We start from the raw sequence: 19,831 nt of genomic DNA, 5'->3' as shown, positions 1-19,831 counted from the left end.
ATTATAATAAGTATATAGAAATGTTTTAAAATACAAAAAATAAAAGATAAAAAAATATAATATCATACATATCTAATAAATTTTTCAGAATTTAAAGTATCATTACTATTTCTAAAATTAATATGACCTTATGATTTGAATCTCCTGAACTGTTGGTATTTGATGGTGGCACTGAAAATCAATCAATGTTAGAAAACCTCTCGCTTGCTCTAATGAGAAAAATGGGAGTGCTAGCAGTCCATACTTGTACAGTCAAAGCTATATATACTATATATATATATATATATATATATATATATATATATATATATGTATACATATATATAACTTTTTAAGTTACTTTTGATTGTGAGTGCGCGCTCAAAAACAGAATAAATTATTTCACCTACTAAATATACATTTTTAAAATGCTGTTCTTTTATAAACTCCTTGTATTTTATTTCTTGTATATGTATTACTTTGTGATATTTTTCTGTCATTCATGGTAAACACAAATGTTTTATTGATATATTTTTTATAAATAATTGTAAGTACGACTAAGAATGGTTTACAAACATTATTTAAAATATATTATACAAGGTGTTTCGTAGGTCCTCTGTGTGTGTGTGTGTGTGTGTGTGTGTGTGTGTGTGTGTGTGTGTGTGTGTGTGTGTGTGTGTGTGTGTGTGTGTGTGTGGGGGTGGGTGTGGGTGTGGGTGTGGGTGTGTGTGCGTGTGCGTGTGCGCGCGCGTAAAACACCCTGTACATACATTAATGGATATACAAATATTTATCAAAAATTGTTATACAAATATGTACCAAAAAATGTTATATTTATATATATATACATATATATATATACATATATATTCATAAATATATCTCTTAATATATTGTCAAACAATTTACACAGAATTGTATCTTATTGATCATTTAAAAACTAAAAATATTATCGGCTAATACAAAAAGGCATTTGTATTTGGTCTGACAGAACTTGTATCAGATAAAAAATAATGCTGCAGTGTGGCACGTATGATTATATACATAATCCACACCCAAAGTGCAAATCCTAAGAACTTGAAAGGACTATAACTGTAAAAGAAAAATGTTGTAAATACATTGTAAACTAAAATAAAAGAATTGTCGTAAGTAATACATATTTCAATTCTTGACAAATTATAAAGAGTTCATAGAATCACATACTTGATAAACCATGCGATAACTATACCACATGACACACTGATGAGAAACGTGTAACTGGCTAAAGGTCGTAAACTTAATCGAGGTGGCAGTCGTTCCTCGCAGCCGCTAGTAAATCCGTCAGGCGTACGTTTTGGTAACTTTATGACCGTAACAGGTGGTGTGATCAATTGCCGAAAAATACTACCGAAGAAACTCCGTCTGTTGTACAGTGCAATAATTTCGCGTCGGTACTGCAAGTATTGTGAATTGTTAGATCGACGAATAATAATTGGTTAAGGATAACATATGTAAAATACCTTAAAATTGATATAGCAACATAATTTGTAGAAATTTCTAACGAAAAAAGCACACTCGTTGGTTCGAATTGGCTGTAACTCTGGATCACCCATGTACTCGATATATCGGCACGTTTGTCTATCTTCTTGCAGTGGTACAAAAGTACCCGGCCTACTCGAGTCGAGACTAGACTCCGTCTAAAGATTAATCGTATTTTTTTTAATCAAGTAATAAAATTTATTTTACAAAAAAAAATCATAGTCAACACTTCACACCTGTGACTGATGACAAAAAGAAGTTGATAGAATACTATCGTGATATTCTTGATCTGCCACTATAGCAACTTGTGGAATGTCTTCGAGTTTAATCTGCAATAATTGCGATTGTACATATAATATTTACACCAATATTGATTTACATTAATTTTCGTGTTATGTTATTCGTGCAAATCTAGTTACTTGGAATATATCTATCAATTGCTGTTGAGCGGTAGCTAAGAGTAATGGAACGCGTCGTCGTTCTTCTATGCTGATGTCATCTGAAGAATAATCCTCGCAATTAATAAATTCCCATAAAGACAGCAAAAAGCGCTTTCCTCTTCGTCTGTTTTCCAAAGCTTCAACTAAACTAGTCGCCGTCAAATGCGCTTGTTTAATGGTACTTAAAAACCATACAACCTATAAAAAAATCATAATAGAAAATTTAAAAATTAATAATCAATAGTAATAATCTAGTATCTAGATTAGTAATCAATAGATATCCAGAAATATCTATACAAAATCTGAAAAAATACCTGTAAAATAATAGCTGACGAAAACATAGGCACATATTGATACGTCGGTCCTTCCAGTTCGAGAATCTGTTGCCTGACAATCGATGTCCACTGATTGGTAGTTAATCGGCTTTTACTTAAGCCTACATCATCCATGCAACTTTCTACTTCACATATCATTTTTGCTAAATGTGGTTGCGAAAATACCTGTAGAATAAAAACCAGAAAAATATATCTTTAAACATAAGAAAATAATATAAAATATATTAAACTATATTATAATGTATATATATATATATATATATATATATATATATATATATATATATATATATTTTATATTACTATAAATATGTAAAAAAATATATAAAATATACTCTGCTAAATAAGATATACATGCCTTTGTAACTCTGAATAACATTAGTGCATTCTTAGGTGCTACCAGATCAGTCCTCATAAATCTTGGAAGCAACTGTTGAAATATAGCTGTATATGCTAATAAATTATTGGCAACAAAAGAAATCCATCTTCCGGTGTCGTGAATTTTACCTCGTTCTTCTTCTTCTGCTTTACTAAAATGTTAAAGTGCAAATATTAGTGATATTTTTATATTTTATTGACACTACATATATATATATATACCCTTCTTTAGTATATGTTATTTCAGGAACATATCTCCATGGCTGAATAAAACTCAACCAAGCTTCTAATATTAATCTGAATGAACTGTCCAGTGGCCAATGGTATATTGCTTTTCGTAGAAAAGTGTATATTTTTCCTTGAATTGAAGGAAGAATTATTCTAGAAAATAAAGATAAAATTATAGTAATAATTGTGAAAGAAAGAGTTATGTATAATGTAAAATTTTATTATATAAAATATATATGTATATATTTTCTGAATATATTGTAAAATATCTTAATACCTTTTCAATTCATCCATGGCGCTCTTGTCACCTGTTGCACTATTCGTAAATTCATGCAGCGTTTTTATAAATGCTCTTACAAGACGTACGTGTTCACCAGAATGTACGCTATGCTGAAATTCGAAGTTATTAAATTAAAAGCTGCGCTCAATTATGTTTAAAACAACACAAATTATTCGTGTTCTTATTCTTTCTTATTGCAGAAATATTTGTTTTTTTCATATATTATATCTCACTCTTTATTTATTGCGCACAGAAAACTTACTCGCCGCGGTATTGAAGTTAAATAAGACGTAGTCAATTGTGTATCCTCTGTATACTCCAACCAAAAATCGAGAAAAACCTGCACCACAGTTTCACTTCTCCATACCAGTGGTAAATACTGTTGTTGAGGTACACCTGATGCAGGACTTGTCGTTCCTGGTGATAATATAGATGTCCTCAGAAGTCTTGGAGTTTGTAATCTGTGACAATCTCTATATAATTGCAATTTAAGATATGAATAAAATTATATTTATATTTATTACTTGAATTTATGTAACTTATTTTTCGATATAAAATAAATTAAGTTTCCATACCTTTTAAATTCTGGTGACTGAGTCAATTTTCTTGGCGGAGTTTTTTTAACGTACGGTCCAATCACTGGTAAAACAATAGAATTATCCTTTGGAAGAAAATGACACAGATAATTATGCGCTAATTGAACATAAACTGTTTCCCAATTCACCCATATATTCTCTGGCTGTTGCAATTGTAACCAGGGATTGGTCAGATGATATGCAAAATGAAAAATATAATATTCAAAGGGATATATATATCTGCATTAAGGAAAATTCAATGCTAATAAAGCTTAAAATACATTAAGCAAAGCCCAACTAATGTATAGAATCAAGACATTAGTAAATATTTTTTTTATTTTAGTGAGCATTAATACATTGGCCAGTATTACAATAATATACTACTATAAAGTATGAGTATATATAATTCTAATTAGCATAATTCTAATTAAACCTTACAATAACTATATGGTATTTGATAAAGGATACTCATAGATAAGGCTGAAGGAACACGTGTTCCTTGATCATCTCTAATTTTATCAAGATAAAATGGTGATATTACTGCTTCTTCCAACATGGAGCGTATTTTTGACTAAAACAAATTTATAGCAATAAATATAAAGCAACATATATATATATATATATGCAGCATGTACAATTTAATTTTTAGACATACTGGAAGATATGATATTGGAAAGTTGTATTTTAAATAACAATCTGGAAGCAATTTGTAACATAAAGAAAACATTGGTCCCTGTGGGCTAAGAAAGTTGCACAGTGCTTCATACTCTTGTGGATTCTTTTTAAGTGTAATACTATGCAGGTTCCATCCAATATTATCTACTATTCCAAATAAGGAATCTATCAATAGAGGGAAAACAAGCTGTAATTCAGTGGTGCTCGACTCGTCTATCAATATAGCTAAATTTCTGCATCGTTCTATCAATGGTTCATTTAAGTATCTCTGTGCTCTGATCTAAAAATATAGTAAAATTTATTATATATTGCTTTTAACACATCTAGTTATTGATACAATGCGTTATACAATTTCTTTTCAAAATTTAATAATCAATGCATGCCATAATATTTCGTTTAAACGTAATAATAAATTTTATAATTAATACTCTTTCTTATATTATTCCGATAAATTCTTTTTAAAGATTTTTATACTATTTTGGTTTTTTAAGGTTAATATCTTGCTACATCTATAAGTTAACTAACATATGTACATACTGTAGCAACATCAGTAGAAGCAGCCATTATTCAGAGATTTTTTCGTCCTTGAATGAACTATAAAAACCAACATTTAAAAAATAATAGACAATAATTTATAACATTGTTACTCATAAATAGAAAAATATACACCTTTAACTTTAAGGGTCGACAGAAAGCACTGTGGAGACTTCTATCGGCCGGCTGCGAACTACTGTTTCGCAAAAACAATACAGTCGGACCCACAGACTTCTATACTATAACTAGATCGCTAACTTCCTTATATATTAGACCTAAAAAAGTGACCCCGAAAAATATGTACAACATTCATAGACTTCTATATAATAGTAGACTGCTAACTCCCTAGATTTTGCTTATATGTATAAAGTGTCCTCGAATTTTATGTACTAAGAGCGCGTTCGGGGAGATACTTAGCGCTAAGGTGACCCTTTCTGCGCATGCGCTGACATGTGCCGACGCCATTATGATCAGTACATGTACTTCTAACTTGCTTTCGGTCTTTAATTCTTGTCAGAACACATGTCGTGTTAGTAAAAAAAGTAAGAAATATAAATATTAAATTATGGGATACAAATGTGCAGTTATTTTATATCTTTTATATAAGCTTGTTTATCATATTTAGTATGTATATACATGCGTACAACACGCGCCTTCACAGCTCATGCGCAAAAAGGGATGTCATACATACTTGTTTGTACATAAAATTAGAGCTGCCTTATACATAAGGAGTTAGCAGTATATATATAGAAGTCTGTGGTGACACATTAGTAGAATAGAGAAAAGGAGGGAATAAATATATAGGGTGCGTTCCTTTTGGACGCTTACACGCTTAAAACCTCGTCTACAATAGCCGTAGAACGTAAGGTCGCAAGCAAATTGACCAATGACAGTCAAGCATTTTCGAAAATGCTTGACTGTCATTGGTCAATTTGCTTGCGACCTTACGTTCTACGGCTATTATAGACGAGGTTTTAAGCGTGTAAGCGTCCAAAAGGAACGCACCCTATATATTTATCCCCTCCTTTTCTCTATTCTAGTTACATTCTACGGCCATTGTAGATGACCCATAAGGGTTAGCTTCGTACAGTTAGTCGAACCACATTGATTTTTTTATAATTAAAATTAACTAATCGTTTGGTCATTATTGATGATTGGTCATCCAATTAAAACGTTTGGTCATTCATCGTTTTTTTTAAACTAAATAATTAACATTTCGAAGTAAAGTTAGTCGAACATTTTTATTTTTTGTCCAATCGAGTTAAACAAGAGCTTATTCGATGCAGAATCGTTAGGTCGTCACGAATAAATTCTTTACAACTTTTGGAGATACGTAGTTTATCCGAAAAATGAAAAAAATCATGTGCGGTAAAATTATGACGAGAGACGTATAGTGACATGGACGTGCACTGCGGTCACGCGCGCATACGTTTTAGTAACTTATACAAAATTTTAAATAAATCTTTTTTAATTTTAAATAAATTCTTTTTAATAATGTAGCTATGCAAGTTGCAAACCCATGTGGAATTGTATATACATTGCAAAGTACATGCTTAGATGGGAGTGCATTTGACTGAAGCGCTGCTAGGCAAATGGCTCAATGAATCATGCATCGATGCATTTAGTATTTATTTTGTAAGATTATGAATAAAAAATTATAAATGTAGTGTAAGAATTCGGACATAGGTTGAATTAAGATTTTACATTGAAACTTCCACACAGTACTGTCAGCCTTGGTAGTTTCTATGCTCTCAAGTTTTGTTATAATTTTTTATGGGGACGGGGCGAAGCCCCTTCCCCCTATGCACTCTTATCTAAGCGTTCTTTTCCAAGATGTACTTTACGTACATGCTAGAAAAGAACGCTTAGATGGAAGCGCAACGGGGCTTCGCCCCGTTCTCATGAAAAAATATAACAAAACTTGAGAGCGTAGAAACTACCAAGGCTCAGTACTATGTGGAAGTTTCAATGTAAAATTTTAATTCAACCTATGTCCGAACTCTTACACTATATTTATAATTTTTTATTCATAATCTTACAAAATAAATACTGAATGCATCGATGCACGATTCATTGAGTCATTTGCCTAACAGCGCTTCAGTCAAATAGCATTTGCTTAGAAAAATAGCGTTGAAACTTCCACATAGTACTGTCAGCCTTGGTAGTTTCTATGCTCTCAAGTTTTGTTATATTTTTTTATGGGCGTGACCGCAGCGCACGTCCATGTCACTATATGTCGCCCGTCATCATTTTACCGCACATAATTTTTTCATTTTTCGGATAAACTATGGATCACCAAACCACGTTATAAAGAATTTATTCGTGACGACCTAACGATTCTGCATCGAATAAGCTCTTTTTAACTCGATTGGACGAAAAATAAAAATGTTTGGCTAACTTTACTTCGAAATGTTAATTATTTAATTAAAAAAAACGATGAATGACCAAATGTTTTAATTGGATGACCAATCATCGCCAAACGATGACCAAACGATGACCAAACGATTAGTTAATTTTAATTATAAAAAAATCAAAGTGGTTCGGCTAACTGTACGGAGCTGCATTTCCGTCCGTTTAGCTCGAGCCAGCTCGAGTCATATGCTCCCTGTTTCCTTTTACTCTTTGGCCCATATGCAGCGTTCTCCTTCTATTTTGCTATCGCATCCGGGCTAGCATAGCACTCCCGTGCTCTATGGCCGGTATTCATAGGCCGGTATTCATAGTCCGATCTTATATTTAAAGTCATCTTAAGAGCTCGTTCAACTAATAAAATAATGCTATGCGGCTACTTCATTGGTTGAACGGGATCTTAAGATGGTCTTAAATATAAGATCGGACTATGAATACCGACCATAATCCGTTCTTATATTTAAGATCATCTTAAGATTTCGTTCAGCCAATAAAATGATGCTATGCGGTTACTTGATTGGTTGAACGGGATCTTAAGGCCAGATCTACAATAGATGTAGTATTGTATAATGCATTAATACAAAAGTGTGTGCTGTGGCCTTCATTGTAGACTGCGCTTAAAGCCGGGTCTACAATAGCTGTAGTAAGCCTTAAATCGTAAGAAATGAACCAATCATATTCATTATTCTTCTCTAAAGTCAATTGTAATTAGTTAATTTCTTACGGCTTAAGGCTTACTACAGCTATTGTAGATCCGGCCTAAGATTGTCTTAAGATCCCATTCAACCAATGAAGTAGCCGCATAGCATCATTTTATTGATTGAGTTTACGATTCTATTTGTAGACCAAACTTAAGGAGAAAGGAGCGTTTTTGTCTCCTTTTCTCTAGAAATTTTTTATCCTGAAGCCAATCAACACGTCAGAAAAATTTGTCGACAAATGTAATATCGGCCTAATGTGTGTTTGCGAATCCACCTTCACGTCATCAGAGCTCTCTTCTCTTCCTAACCTCTTTCTGATTTTCGCGACTATTCGCACTACATCTGCTTTTACGAGGAAGAATATTATCGGTAATATTATAATTCAAAATATGTTTGAAAATCGTATATTTTGTCTCTTGAATTCACTTTTTAACGAAAGTAAAGCCTCTTATTAAAAATATATCACGCCATGTGTGCGTTAGATTAACAAGACACAGTGGATGTTGATAAGTGGTTTCTGTGATTTTTTGAGATTGTTAAATCGTATCTGTGCGTAATGTACTTGCTAAAATTTCGATATTTATAATTTACATAATTAATATTCCGTTTTACACAGTTGGATCTGTGAATTAAATATTAAACTGTGTATTTCATATAGAAACAACTACAGTTTTAAAATATAATTATATTATTTTTACTTCATTATTGCAGAGGATTTGTCATCATGAGTCGTTTTTTCGCGACTGGCTCAGATTCTGAGTCTGATAGCGCATCTGAGGAGGAGCAGGTACAAAGGGCGCCAGCGACAGCTTTTACTGTACGTACTATAAAATTGCAGAAAATTTTTTTAAATAGACTTTTATCTTTTTTATTTTAAAATTTTTATTACCTAATATTATTATTAAAATAATATGAGATATTTTTATAGTTCAGTGATGACGAAGAAGAAACAAAGCGTGTTGTGCGCTCTACAAAGGAAAAGAGATATGAGGAAATTGCTAATCTTATAAAACTTATTAGGAATTATAAGAAAATTAAAGATATGAGCAGTATGTTAACCAGTAAGTAACTTTAGTTTTTTTAAACCTATAATTTAGAATATTATTAAATTGGTAAATTAAATCATTAATTATATTTTTTCAAATTTTTTTAAATTTTAATACAAAAGTTTTTCTTTGCATACACTTATTTATTTGTAATTTCAGGTTTTGAAGATTTGATGCGAGCTTATCAAAAAGCTTTACCAGTGATTGCAAAGGAGGAACTTGGACAAACTCCACGCTTTTATGTTAGATGTTTAGTAGAAATGGAAGATTTTATTAATGATGTATGGGAAGATCGTGATGGACGCAAAAATATGTCTAAGAATAATTCCAAATCACTTTCGACATTACGTCAAAAGTTACGTAAATATAACAAGGACTTCGAAGAAGATATAGTCAAATTCAGGGAGAATCCTGATCAGGATGACGACGAAGAGGAAGAGAGAGGTTTAACTATGAAATATATATTTCTTATAAATGTTTATTTTAAAAAATTAGACTTTTAATATATAAAAAATGATTTCCATTATTTCAGCTGAGGAGATTATGGAATCTGAAGAAGAAGAAGACAGTGCTGTAGCTTTCAAGAAAGCGGGGTCGGAGGCTAGTGAACCGGATGTAGCTAAATTTAAGGTTTTTATACACCAAGATTTACTAATAGCATAGGTTGTGTCAAATAATTTTTTATAAACTTTGTTTCACACATGCATTATAGAAGGCTGCAACTGATGGCGAAGAGGGTAGTGAAAGTGAATCTGATTGGGGCAGTGATTCGGAGAGTGAGAGTACGAGTAGTGACGACGAGGGGCAATATCAAAATATTCGTGAACGCTTCATTAAAAAGTACGTTCTTTTAATTCATAATAAAGTCTAATGAAAAGTGATATAAATTTAACAATACATGTTATATGATACAATGGACATTTTTGTTTATAGGGCTTCAACCCAAGAAGATGACGAAGATAAAGCGAAGAGAAAGGAACAACGAAAAGAACGCAAAGAGAAGGAGCGAAAGAAGAAACGCGACGAAGATGATGGCGAAGGAGAGTGGGAAACCGTCAAAGGCGGCGTAGCTATTCCCTCTGAGAAGCCAAAAATGTTCGCCAAGGACGCGGAAATTAATACCAGTGCAGTATTAAAGAAACTTTCTGAGATAATTGCAGCTCGTGGTAAAAAGCGTACGGACAGACGAGAACAAATAGAACTTTTGCACGAACTACAATCGATAGCTGACGCACATAATCTTGGTCCAGCTGTGGCTGTGAAGATTAAATTCTCTATTGTGTCTTCCATATTTGATTATAATCCAAAAGTTTCTGATGCTATGAAGCCAGAATATTGGTCCAAGTATGTATATTTCTGCAAAAATGAAAATATATATAACTTAATGTTTTAAAACATAAAATGAAAAAAGCATACATTACAATATTATTGATCCATGTACATTAAATAATATAAAATATTTTTTTGCAGAATACTGGAACGCATTGTCGAAATGTTGGACATGTTGTTAAACGACACAGATATGATAATAGCAGAAACCATTGTAGAAGAGATGGAAGAGTTTGAAACGCCACCGTATAAAATGCACGGTTGCGTATTGACATTGGTGGAGCGTCTTGACGAGGAATTTACTAAACTGCTGAAAGAATGTGATCCGCACAGTAATGAATATGTTGAGAGGTACGTAACATCATTTAAAGAATTTAATAATTTTATATGAGATTTGTAATTATTTTCTTTATATAATAAAATATTTCAGATTGAAAGATGAAAAGCAAGTTGCTGCCATAATCGATAAGGTGCAGGAATATTTAGAAAGGCAAGGAACTGTATCCGAGCTTTGCCGCGTCTACCTGCGTAAAATCGAACATTTATATTACAAATTTGATTCAAATGTTCTTAAGCAAAAGGAAGTAAGTAGTGTAAAGTATTTGTAAAAATTCTCTTGTCTAATATACTGACAAAATTGTTTGACGTTCTAGAATGAATTGGGATCGGATACAGTTACATCTGTACAAGTTATGGAGAAATTATGCAAATATGTTTATGCTCACGATAACACTGATCGATTAAGAACTCGCGCGATTCTTTCGCACATTTATCATCACGCACTTCATGATAACTGGTTCCAAGCTCGCGACTTGATTCTGATGTCGCATCTCCAAGAAACCATTCAACATTCTGATCCAGCTACACAGGTTCTAAATTTGTATACACTTTTTTTGTCTTTGTTATTAAAATAGATATAAAATATTTATTTGTTTTATTGCTTTTTCAGATTTTATACAATCGTACGATAGCTCATTTAGGATTATGTGCATTTCGTCATGCGAATATTAAAGATGCCCACAACTGCTTGGTTGATTTAATGGTTACGGGTAAGGTAAAGGAACTTTTGGCGCAAGGTCTGCTTCCGCAACGACAGCACGAACGTAGCAAGGAGCAAGAGAAGATCGAGAAGCAAAGGCAAATGCCTTTCCATATGCACATAAATCTAGAACTGCTCGAATGCGTATACCTCGTCTCAGCGATGCTTATCGAGATTCCATATATGGCTGGTAAATATATATTCTCTCCATGTTTAATATTAGTTTTTATGTATAAAACATATTCAATATTCATCATTAAACAGTTATACAATTTTAGAGGAGTATAGTAAATATAACAAAATTTAATTATAGCGCATGAATTTGATGCGAGACGAAGAATGATTTCGAAGACGTTCTATCAGCAATTAAGATCCAGCGAACGTCAGTCGTTAGTGGGACCACCGGAATCCATGAGGGAGCATGTCGTTGCTGCTGCAAAAGCAATGCGCAATGGAAATTGGTCCGCTTGCAACAATTATATTATAAATGAAAAGATGAATGCAAAGGTATTAGCAATGTAATGTATATACATTAACTGTTTTTCTGAAAATTCGGGAGAATAATAATATATACATTTGCTTGTACGTGCGACTGATAATAATTATTTTTTATTAAAATACGACAGGTCTGGGATCTCTTCCATCAAGCAGAGAAAGTACGAGCTATGCTGACTCGATTAATCAAGGAAGAAGCGTTGAGGACTTACCTGTTTACGTATTCGCATGTTTACGATTCAATCTCGATGCCAAAACTTGCTGACATGTTTCAATTGAAACGACCTGTGGTCCACTCCATTATCAGCAAAATGATTATTAACGAAGAGCTTATGGTATATTGCAAATATATATCATTTTAATACATTAATAAATCAGATACTATTCTATAGAATTTATGTGATGTTTCTCCTTTTCACAATTTAGGCATCCTTGGACGATCCGACAGGAACTGTTGTTATGCATCGCAGCGAACCTAGTCGCCTGCAATCTTTGGCTCTGCAACTTACCGATAAAGTAAACAACTTTGTCGATTCAAATGAACGTATTTTTGAAATGAAACAAGGTAAATACAAAGTGTATAATTTTTCTAAGAAATCATATATTTTTTCATCTTTCACTTTATAACATATATATATATATATATATATATATATATACAGGGTGTCCGGTAATAACCGCCTCATCACTCATGTATAGGTAGAGCAGATCAAACTGAGTAGAAAAGTTCTCTACCATTTTTCGATTTTCGAAATAATTATCGAGAAATTAATTAACAAATATTGACAAATCTGGGCGAGTACAAGCACGCGGCGAGAAGGAGGAGCGGTCTACGACTGGAAATGGATGCTTATGAGTAGCGGCCCCTAGTAACCGCGTAGCGATGGGACGGCCTTCTCGCCGCGCGCGCTTTACTCGCGCGGATTCGCCGATCTTTTTTAATTAATTTCTCGATAATTATTTCGAAAATGGAAAAATGGTAGAGGACTTTTCTACTCAGTTTGACCTGCTCTACCTGTATATGAGCGAGTGAGGCGGTTATTACCGGACACCCTGTATATATACATTTTCATATATTTATTATAGCCACAAACAAAATGCATAGCTTTACAATTAAAAATTAATCACGATTGATTTTTATAATAAATGCTTACAGGCAACTTTTTCTCAAGAGGAAATCAAGGCAATTTCCGCGACCGTCAAAATTATAATCGCCAAGGACAGGATTGGGGTCGCCAGAGGCGTGATCGTGAACGCGATCGTAATCGGGAAGAAAATCGGAATTATTAAGTAAGAATAAAATGATATTTTAATTTTTTAAATTTATTTGAGTGTTTAAACGTAATCATTGTAACGTTTAAACACTCATATATAAATAATATATCGATAAGAACATTGTATACATACAACAATCATCTCTGTTGATATATTGCAAAATCACTCGCGTTTACTCTTTTATTATGCGTACATAAAAACTATATATATATATTGTAATATCTTATATCTATTTATACAAAAGGATAGATATAATATCTTTTACATTCCTGATGAATGCCACGAAACTCTTCATATTTCTTGTATTCTCTGCATGAGTTTATTACCCGTTAGAATAGTGTCAGACGCAAGAATGAGACGTATCCCCGTAGATTTCTCGATGAGTCGACAGGCCGCTATTTCTGCGCATGTAATGCCTCCTATCACGCAAATTACGACCATCTTTGGCGACAACGTCCCTCGTTGACCGTTTACGACGCAACCCGATAAATTGATCAAGTCCTCGAAACTGCGAGAGTCCTTTTCTTGATTCGATACGATGTTTAATATTTGTGCCTACAATTAATCATCTCATTAATATTGCAAATTTAAATAATATTATATTATAGGAAAAAAATTATACAAGTACGAACTATGGCGGGTATATAAGCGTTGTTGAACACATAACTAGGACAGGTACGATTGTTCTGATCGGATCGTTTGGAGTAATTGGGTAACATCTTTAACCTCTGCGCATTGCTGCTCCACTCACTATTCCAGTTTGGCAATTTATGTAAAATATTTTCGGTTCTATACTTTAACAAACCAATGGTGTGCAATTTGTAAAATAATGGGATATGCTGATAGCCATGAGTATGGAGATGCAATTTTTGAATATTTTGAAGTTCACTCTGCGTAATACCATCGGTAGTGATAGATAACAGACATAGGAGACGCAAACATCGTAACGCATACTCATCTGCAAAACAGGTATTACGTATTCTTTGATCGTCATGAAATTATATAATTCATTTGTAATATAATTTGATTATTAATCTTTGATAAAGAAATGTACCTATATTTCTCTCTATATAACTTAAACATTCTTTTCTGTCCTTGCAGTCGAGCATCAATTTCTCGATCGCTTGTAAGGCTTGAAACTCGGAGCCCAAAGTGTCCGCGATAATCTGACAGGCGGATATATGAAACGCCAATTGTCGCGTTATATCCTTGGTTTTTTGCAACTTTGTCGATACATATCTCTCCATTTCGGCCAATTTCATCGTTTGTATGGCTTCCTGTTCAGCTGATATATTAGCCAATATTGAAATATTGTTATCGTGATATCAATACAATTGGTATAATGACTCGGGATAAAGATGGAATACATTTTAGTGACTTAGCCTTTCCGTGTAAAATCGGGAAAACATCGCTGCAGGGTGTATCTCTTACTTCTCCATAGATCTGATCTTTATCCGGGTCCAATTTGATTTGCGATTTTCCAAGCACTGCTGTACCGACGTTCACCTCTATAACTTCGTTCAACAGGCCTGAATATGTGACAGGTGTCAAGAGAGTCGTCGTCAGATCGAAACTTCTATCCATCACGATTAGAGCCCCGACTTCATTCTCTAGGCTGGACGAACCCAGACACTGTTCCATGGATTCCATTAATTTGCCCACCTGTTGACTGTGCTTGCCAACAAGAAGCGACAGCCTTGGTGAACCAAGTATCAACTGCAATGACCACAAGTTGCGTGCCAATGCTCGTAGAAGACTGATGTCCTTGTGATAGTAGAGGTCGATGAACATTGGATTCTCCAAGGATAAAACATTTCCATCTAATTTTATAAACTCTGTGGATAGAGTCTGTAGTGTAACCAATTCAGCCAAACCTATAGGATAGAGTTTAACAGTTTAATTATAAAGATAAATAGAATGAATAATATTATAATTAATAATAATTTACTGACCTTCCTCTTCGACTAGATTATATAACACGGCTGGAACAAATGGCATGACCAACAAATGATGGTACGATTCGACATGAGACTTGGTAACGTGAGATATTTCAGATTGTATCTGGTCCAGAACCCTCTTGCATGTGATTAAATTGTTAGATACTAAAAATACACGTTGATTGTTTGACGGTTTTAATCCCTCTTCCATTTTATAAATCTTGTCCACTCCATGTCGCCTAAATAAAAAAATTATGCAATCTAATAACATGATACAGTATTTGTCAGTGATGCAAAATATAAAAGAATATATGTATACTTTAATACAGTCACTCCAACAAAACTGTCCAGTATTTTCATCAATTTCTGCTCTATTATCAGATCCTTTGTATTCCCTGGGATGGAATCCAGTATATCTACAAGCTTCCGCTGGCTTATTTGCTGCAGCGCATTCAGTTTATCATCCAATGTAATATCCATTTTCTTTACAATTTATTTATTACGTTTGTGTATATAATAATACTTTATGCGGCAAAATATTTCGCTTATCCTTAAATCCTCTTCATCTATATATGTAATATAAACAATATGATGCAGTTGACGAACATGAGCCGTGTCATGTGCGATGACAGTCCGCGTCACGTGTACAGCTGACGCGACTTGCGTACCTGGGTTGTACGTGTGTCACTTATTATATGAGGAAGAAAAAAAAAAAGATTTGATATAGCAGAGGATCTGAAATAATTCTTGCCATCCCCCGTCGACGAGGCGAATCCGTGAGCAGTGTTGTTAGGTCGAGGGACAAATCTCGCGCATGCGCAGTCATGGCAACACTAGCAGACGCTGTTACATCTCAGTCACGTATACATTCTGCTGCAATAAAGGAGATTATTGATCCCTATATAGGAAGGGAGTAGGAAGGTTTAATAAAAAAATAATTAATTTCAATACTTACAAAGAAACTAATTATTTAAATTAAACAAGAATATATTTGAATTAATAAAATATATATATTTTATGATTCCATTCTGATTCAAATAAATTTTTATTTAATTTAAATAATTAGTTCCTTTGCATGTATCTAAATAAATCATTTTTTTATATTAAAAATATTTTTTCTCAGTATATATATATATATGTATATATGTATATATATGTATGTGTATGTATGTATGTATGTATATATGTATACACACACACAATTCATATATAATGGCTGCGTTCAGCAGAGAAAGCAAATCAGCGAGCGCTTAGTGATTCTTTATTGTGATTGGTTTCTGCACTTAAATCCATCGAAGGTCTAAATGCAAGAACCAATCACAATAAAGAATCACTAAGCGCTCACTGATTTGCTTTCTCTGCTGAACGCAGCCATTGTAATAAAAATTAATATATGCCCCCCGAATGCTCTCCATAACAGCTTAAAGTTACGAGTCTGTGAAGTCAGTCACGTGGTCAATGACATAGTCGCGCATGCGCACGAGAGTCTCGCCGGGCGAGATTTGTCCCTCGACCTAAAACAACACTGTCCGTGAGCCGTGACTCCGCGATCCACGCGACACGAGTCGTGAGTCGTGACTCGTGACGCGACGAGCGAGATTATTTAAAAATGGCGGACGCGTCGTCTTCCGACACTACCTCAGACTGTTGCAATGAGTGTTTCTCTGACATTACGTCGGAAAAATCCGAGTTCGTCGTGGTGGGACGCAAGCCGTGTCCGTCGCATCGACGTAGCAAGAGGAATTTTCTGCAGAAGCTGCGGATAAGGGAGGTAAGCCGGAGCCTCGTCCTCAAACCCGAAATCGCGAGCTCGCGTCTCGACTTGACAGGCCCGTCCGAGCTGTCACACAGAGAGTATACGGATTAATCTTGTCGATAAAATGCACAACTCGGCGAAGACTGAAAAATTATTTCGCCGTTTAATTTATTCCGCTCGGAACGAGCTGCCAGCTCGATTAAAAAATATAACCGCGCTTTCTCAGATGTCAATTTTTTTCCTTTTTTTCCTTCAACAGAGCTATATCGATGAACTATATGTGTAATTGATTCAAAGTTTATTTTGCGCTTAGGAAATATTATCAACGTGCGCTAATTTATAATATAAGCGGCTGCGAGTATTTTGCGCATATTAATTATTTTTCTTTGCAGATAAGGGGATGTCTGTCGGCGCACAATTATGCACCAGAGGAAAGACTGTTTACAACTGTACCTAAGTGGCGACATTTGTCTCTCTTACATATAATTCCAAAATCAGCACTTGAAGCAGGGTATTGATAATAATAATTTATTACATATAGATTTATTTTATCCATTTTGATGACTAATTTTTGTCTCTCTTAATCAAATCAGATAAAAAGTGTGCATTGCGTTGTGAAATGTTTCATAGAAATCAAGAGACCAAAGGCTGACGTGAAATGTATTTATATAAATCTTTGAGTATATATTTAATTGTCAAAGATTTTAACTTGTCAGCAAAAAATGTCTCATGAATGATATTTAGCTTTTAATATAAATAAACAACATGATTTTGTGATAATAAAATTTTTTGTTTTGCAAGGCACATTGTTATGGGATTGACTCAGTGCGGTCAATTTTTGCTCACATATACATACATGGTGGAAGTGAACAGTAATACGTCCTTGTTTAAATATCTATTACATTGGTGGGCTTTCACACCAAACCGTGTCGCTCGCAAAGTTGCTGAAGTTACGTTGTTTGGCAATTATTCAATTTATAGAGAATTAAGCATAGTTATATCGCAATGGCCAATGGAGCGAAATAAGCTTGTAATACACGGCCTCTGGTAAGTTTTAAATTATACATATAGAGAGAGAATTAAGAGATAAATTTATACAATACAGATATTTAGATATTTAGAAATTCGATAATCTTATATCTTATACATTCTGTTTAATTACAGTACAAATTTCTTACATTTACAATCGACTGATAGAGCATATTTAACTGTAACAACGGTACCGTCTCTGGAGAATTGCAAGGATTGCCTGAAGGTCGCTGCGTCATATGAGGAAGAAGGTGAAGGTAATGAGTAATTTACAATTGTTCTTGTAGGCAGAAACGAATAATATCTTTAGGTATATGTGTAAATGGCGTGTATTTATATATAATATTAATTAGATATCTCAATCTGTGTCTATAGAATTAGCTGCGAATTGGGACTGCTGCGTGCGATGTAACTGCTTGCAACACGGTCTCACAGTTCATACAACATACGAAGTCATCTCACCGTATCCGAAATTTCGAGCTAAAGTGTGTTTAAATTATTGGAATCACGTGGTGGTCAATACGGGAAACTTTCTGCACGTTCTCAGAGTAGATTTGAATATACCCAAATCGAAGAATCAGAAGACGTGCGAAAAAGCGAATACCTCTGATTCCATAGTTCCGGATACAATCCCGCTGGATATGAGTGACGTCGAGGAGACGGATTATTCGACGAGGACAGAACGATATGAAAGTTCAGACGAAAAGATGGGCACGCTGGAGTGCCCACTCGACCGATCTCCAAAATGCGACTCCAGCCTAGAACACGACTTTCTAGAAGAAACAATTAAGTTAGAAGCGAGATTGGGACGTGATTTACCGTTAAATACCTCAAGCAGCAATCAAAGCGACTGTGTCTGTGATATAAATAGTAAGTCTACCGCTGCCGATGCTTTAAACGTTAAGTTATGCGAATGCTCGGATACGACCGAGCAATGCAAGTGCCGAAATAATAGCAGCAGCAGCCCCGTCTCGCAGCGACCGAGTGGCATCGAACAAACGGCTATCTCGGTCCGAGACAAGATCTTGCAAGATTTTTGCGAGGACACATCGCAGGAATTGAATATCGGCAGCGATCTGATCACGCTGGTGAAACATCCGTCGTGTTCGCCGCGTTCGACGCCGCAGAGACTGCCCGCTGATCTCAAGACGACGACAACGGCATGGTCGTTGCCGATACTCACTCCACCGTCGGATATTCTGCGCACTCGCAATTCGGAATCTAGTCACAGAACCCAGATCCAACGGACTAATAGTAACGGCCAACAATCCAGTTCTAGTTCGTCGCAATCCACAAGTGCTTCGGACAATTCCGTGGCTTCCATAAACTCGCCGTTGCAATCCGTTTCGATCAGTAGCCCATCGTCCTCATATTCGTCCCGCTTGATGTCACCGCCCATCGCGACCAGATCTTTTCGTCATCCGAGCCCGCGCAAAAGATCGAATCTACACTCGCCTCCGCCTGTCGTAAACCCGAGTCAGTCAACGAGAACAACGAGAGCGACACACAAACTCATCCTCGAAGCGGAGAAGGCGTACGAGTTTACCGATGAGACGCAGGAGACGACCTGTGAGAAGCTCAGCTCGTTCAGGAAACGCCGACTCGCCGACAAGAAGTACGAGTTTTGCGATGAGACGGAGGACGCAGAGAATATAGTTCCTTTCAAGCACATACGCGATCAATCCAAACATCGTGGCGCCTGTTCCATACATTTGATATCCTCTTCACCGGCAATGTCACCGGCCGTGTTGCCAAACGGCCGAAGGCACTGGCTCGATTCGGATCAAGGCGAATCGGATGAATTTAATCTTGCTCAAGATATAGCCAACGATTTGTCGAATCCCGAATCAGGTAAAGCCCTTGATTATTATTA

At 34.9% G+C, this 19,831-nt stretch overlaps 4 protein-coding genes across 8 annotated transcripts in view; 2 read left to right on the top strand and 2 right to left on the bottom strand.

Moving 5' to 3' along the window:
* Positions 1-686: 686 nt before the first annotated feature.
* On the bottom strand, positions 687-5,254 carry LOC140673304 (sphingomyelin phosphodiesterase 4). Of its 4 annotated transcripts, XM_072906191.1 has the most exons (15): positions 5,078-5,254; positions 4,946-5,002; positions 4,389-4,688; positions 4,202-4,304; positions 3,734-3,965; positions 3,421-3,631; positions 3,156-3,268; positions 2,873-3,031; positions 2,631-2,802; positions 2,252-2,437; positions 1,917-2,135; positions 1,734-1,826; positions 1,479-1,655; positions 1,183-1,412; positions 687-1,071 (listed from the first exon to the last, which is right to left on the bottom strand). In XM_072906191.1, the coding sequence occupies exons 2-15, from the start codon at positions 4,970-4,972 to the stop codon at positions 936-938; spliced, it is 2,358 nt and encodes a 785-aa protein (XP_072762292.1). In that variant the 5' UTR covers positions 4,973-5,002; positions 5,078-5,254; the 3' UTR covers positions 687-935. The 4 variants fall into 4 exon arrangements, with proteins under 4 accessions (XP_072762292.1, XP_072762293.1, XP_072762294.1 ...); XM_072906192.1 differs by having other exon boundaries at positions 3,421-3,619; positions 4,946-5,089; XM_072906193.1 differs by having other exon boundaries at positions 3,734-3,797; positions 4,946-5,089.
* A 3,041-nt stretch (positions 5,255-8,295) lies between these two features.
* Eif3c (eukaryotic translation initiation factor 3 subunit C) lies at positions 8,296-15,162 on the top strand. 2 transcript variants are annotated; one of them, XM_072906651.1, is made up of 16 exons: positions 8,296-8,421; positions 8,764-8,869; positions 8,981-9,113; positions 9,258-9,542; positions 9,631-9,728; positions 9,811-9,938; positions 10,032-10,442; positions 10,569-10,778; positions 10,858-11,011; positions 11,081-11,296; positions 11,377-11,656; positions 11,780-11,973; positions 12,093-12,296; positions 12,388-12,526; positions 13,118-13,251; positions 14,781-15,162. In XM_072906651.1, the coding sequence occupies exons 2-15, from the start codon at positions 8,777-8,779 to the stop codon at positions 13,249-13,251; spliced, it is 2,679 nt and encodes an 892-aa protein (XP_072762752.1). In that variant the 5' UTR covers positions 8,296-8,421; positions 8,764-8,776; the 3' UTR covers positions 14,781-15,162. The 2 variants fall into 2 exon arrangements, with proteins under 2 accessions (XP_072762752.1, XP_072762751.1); XM_072906650.1 differs by having other exon boundaries at positions 14,764-15,162.
* Positions 13,251-15,988, bottom strand: Vps33b (vacuolar protein sorting 33B). The gene is made up of 6 exons (XM_072906652.1): positions 15,493-15,988; positions 15,189-15,412; positions 14,604-15,110; positions 14,291-14,521; positions 13,869-14,194; positions 13,251-13,791 (listed from the first exon to the last, which is right to left on the bottom strand). The coding sequence occupies exons 1-6, from the start codon at positions 15,651-15,653 to the stop codon at positions 13,528-13,530; spliced, it is 1,713 nt and encodes a 570-aa protein (XP_072762753.1). The 5' UTR covers positions 15,654-15,988; the 3' UTR covers positions 13,251-13,527.
* Positions 15,989-16,690: 702 nt separating this feature from the next.
* Positions 16,691-19,831, top strand: part of LOC140673591 (uncharacterized) — a 6,199-nt gene continuing 3,058 nt past the window's right edge. Inside the window, exons 1-5 of the mRNA XM_072906637.1 lie at positions 16,691-16,944; positions 17,322-17,440; positions 17,731-17,976; positions 18,094-18,215; positions 18,334-19,809. Coding sequence (XP_072762738.1) covers positions 16,783-16,944; positions 17,322-17,440; positions 17,731-17,976; positions 18,094-18,215; positions 18,334-19,809 — 2,125 coding nt within the window. The 5' untranslated portion in view covers positions 16,691-16,782. The remainder of the gene's footprint in view (positions 16,945-17,321; positions 17,441-17,730; positions 17,977-18,093; positions 18,216-18,333; positions 19,810-19,831) is intronic.

The sequence above is a fragment of the Anoplolepis gracilipes genome, chromosome 14, assembly GCF_047496725.1.
Source record: "Anoplolepis gracilipes chromosome 14, ASM4749672v1, whole genome shotgun sequence".
Lineage (NCBI taxonomy): Eukaryota > Metazoa > Arthropoda > Insecta > Hymenoptera > Formicidae > Anoplolepis > Anoplolepis gracilipes.
Note: the sequence above shows the minus strand (reverse complement) of the source record. Positions and strands in the feature narration are given on the sequence as shown.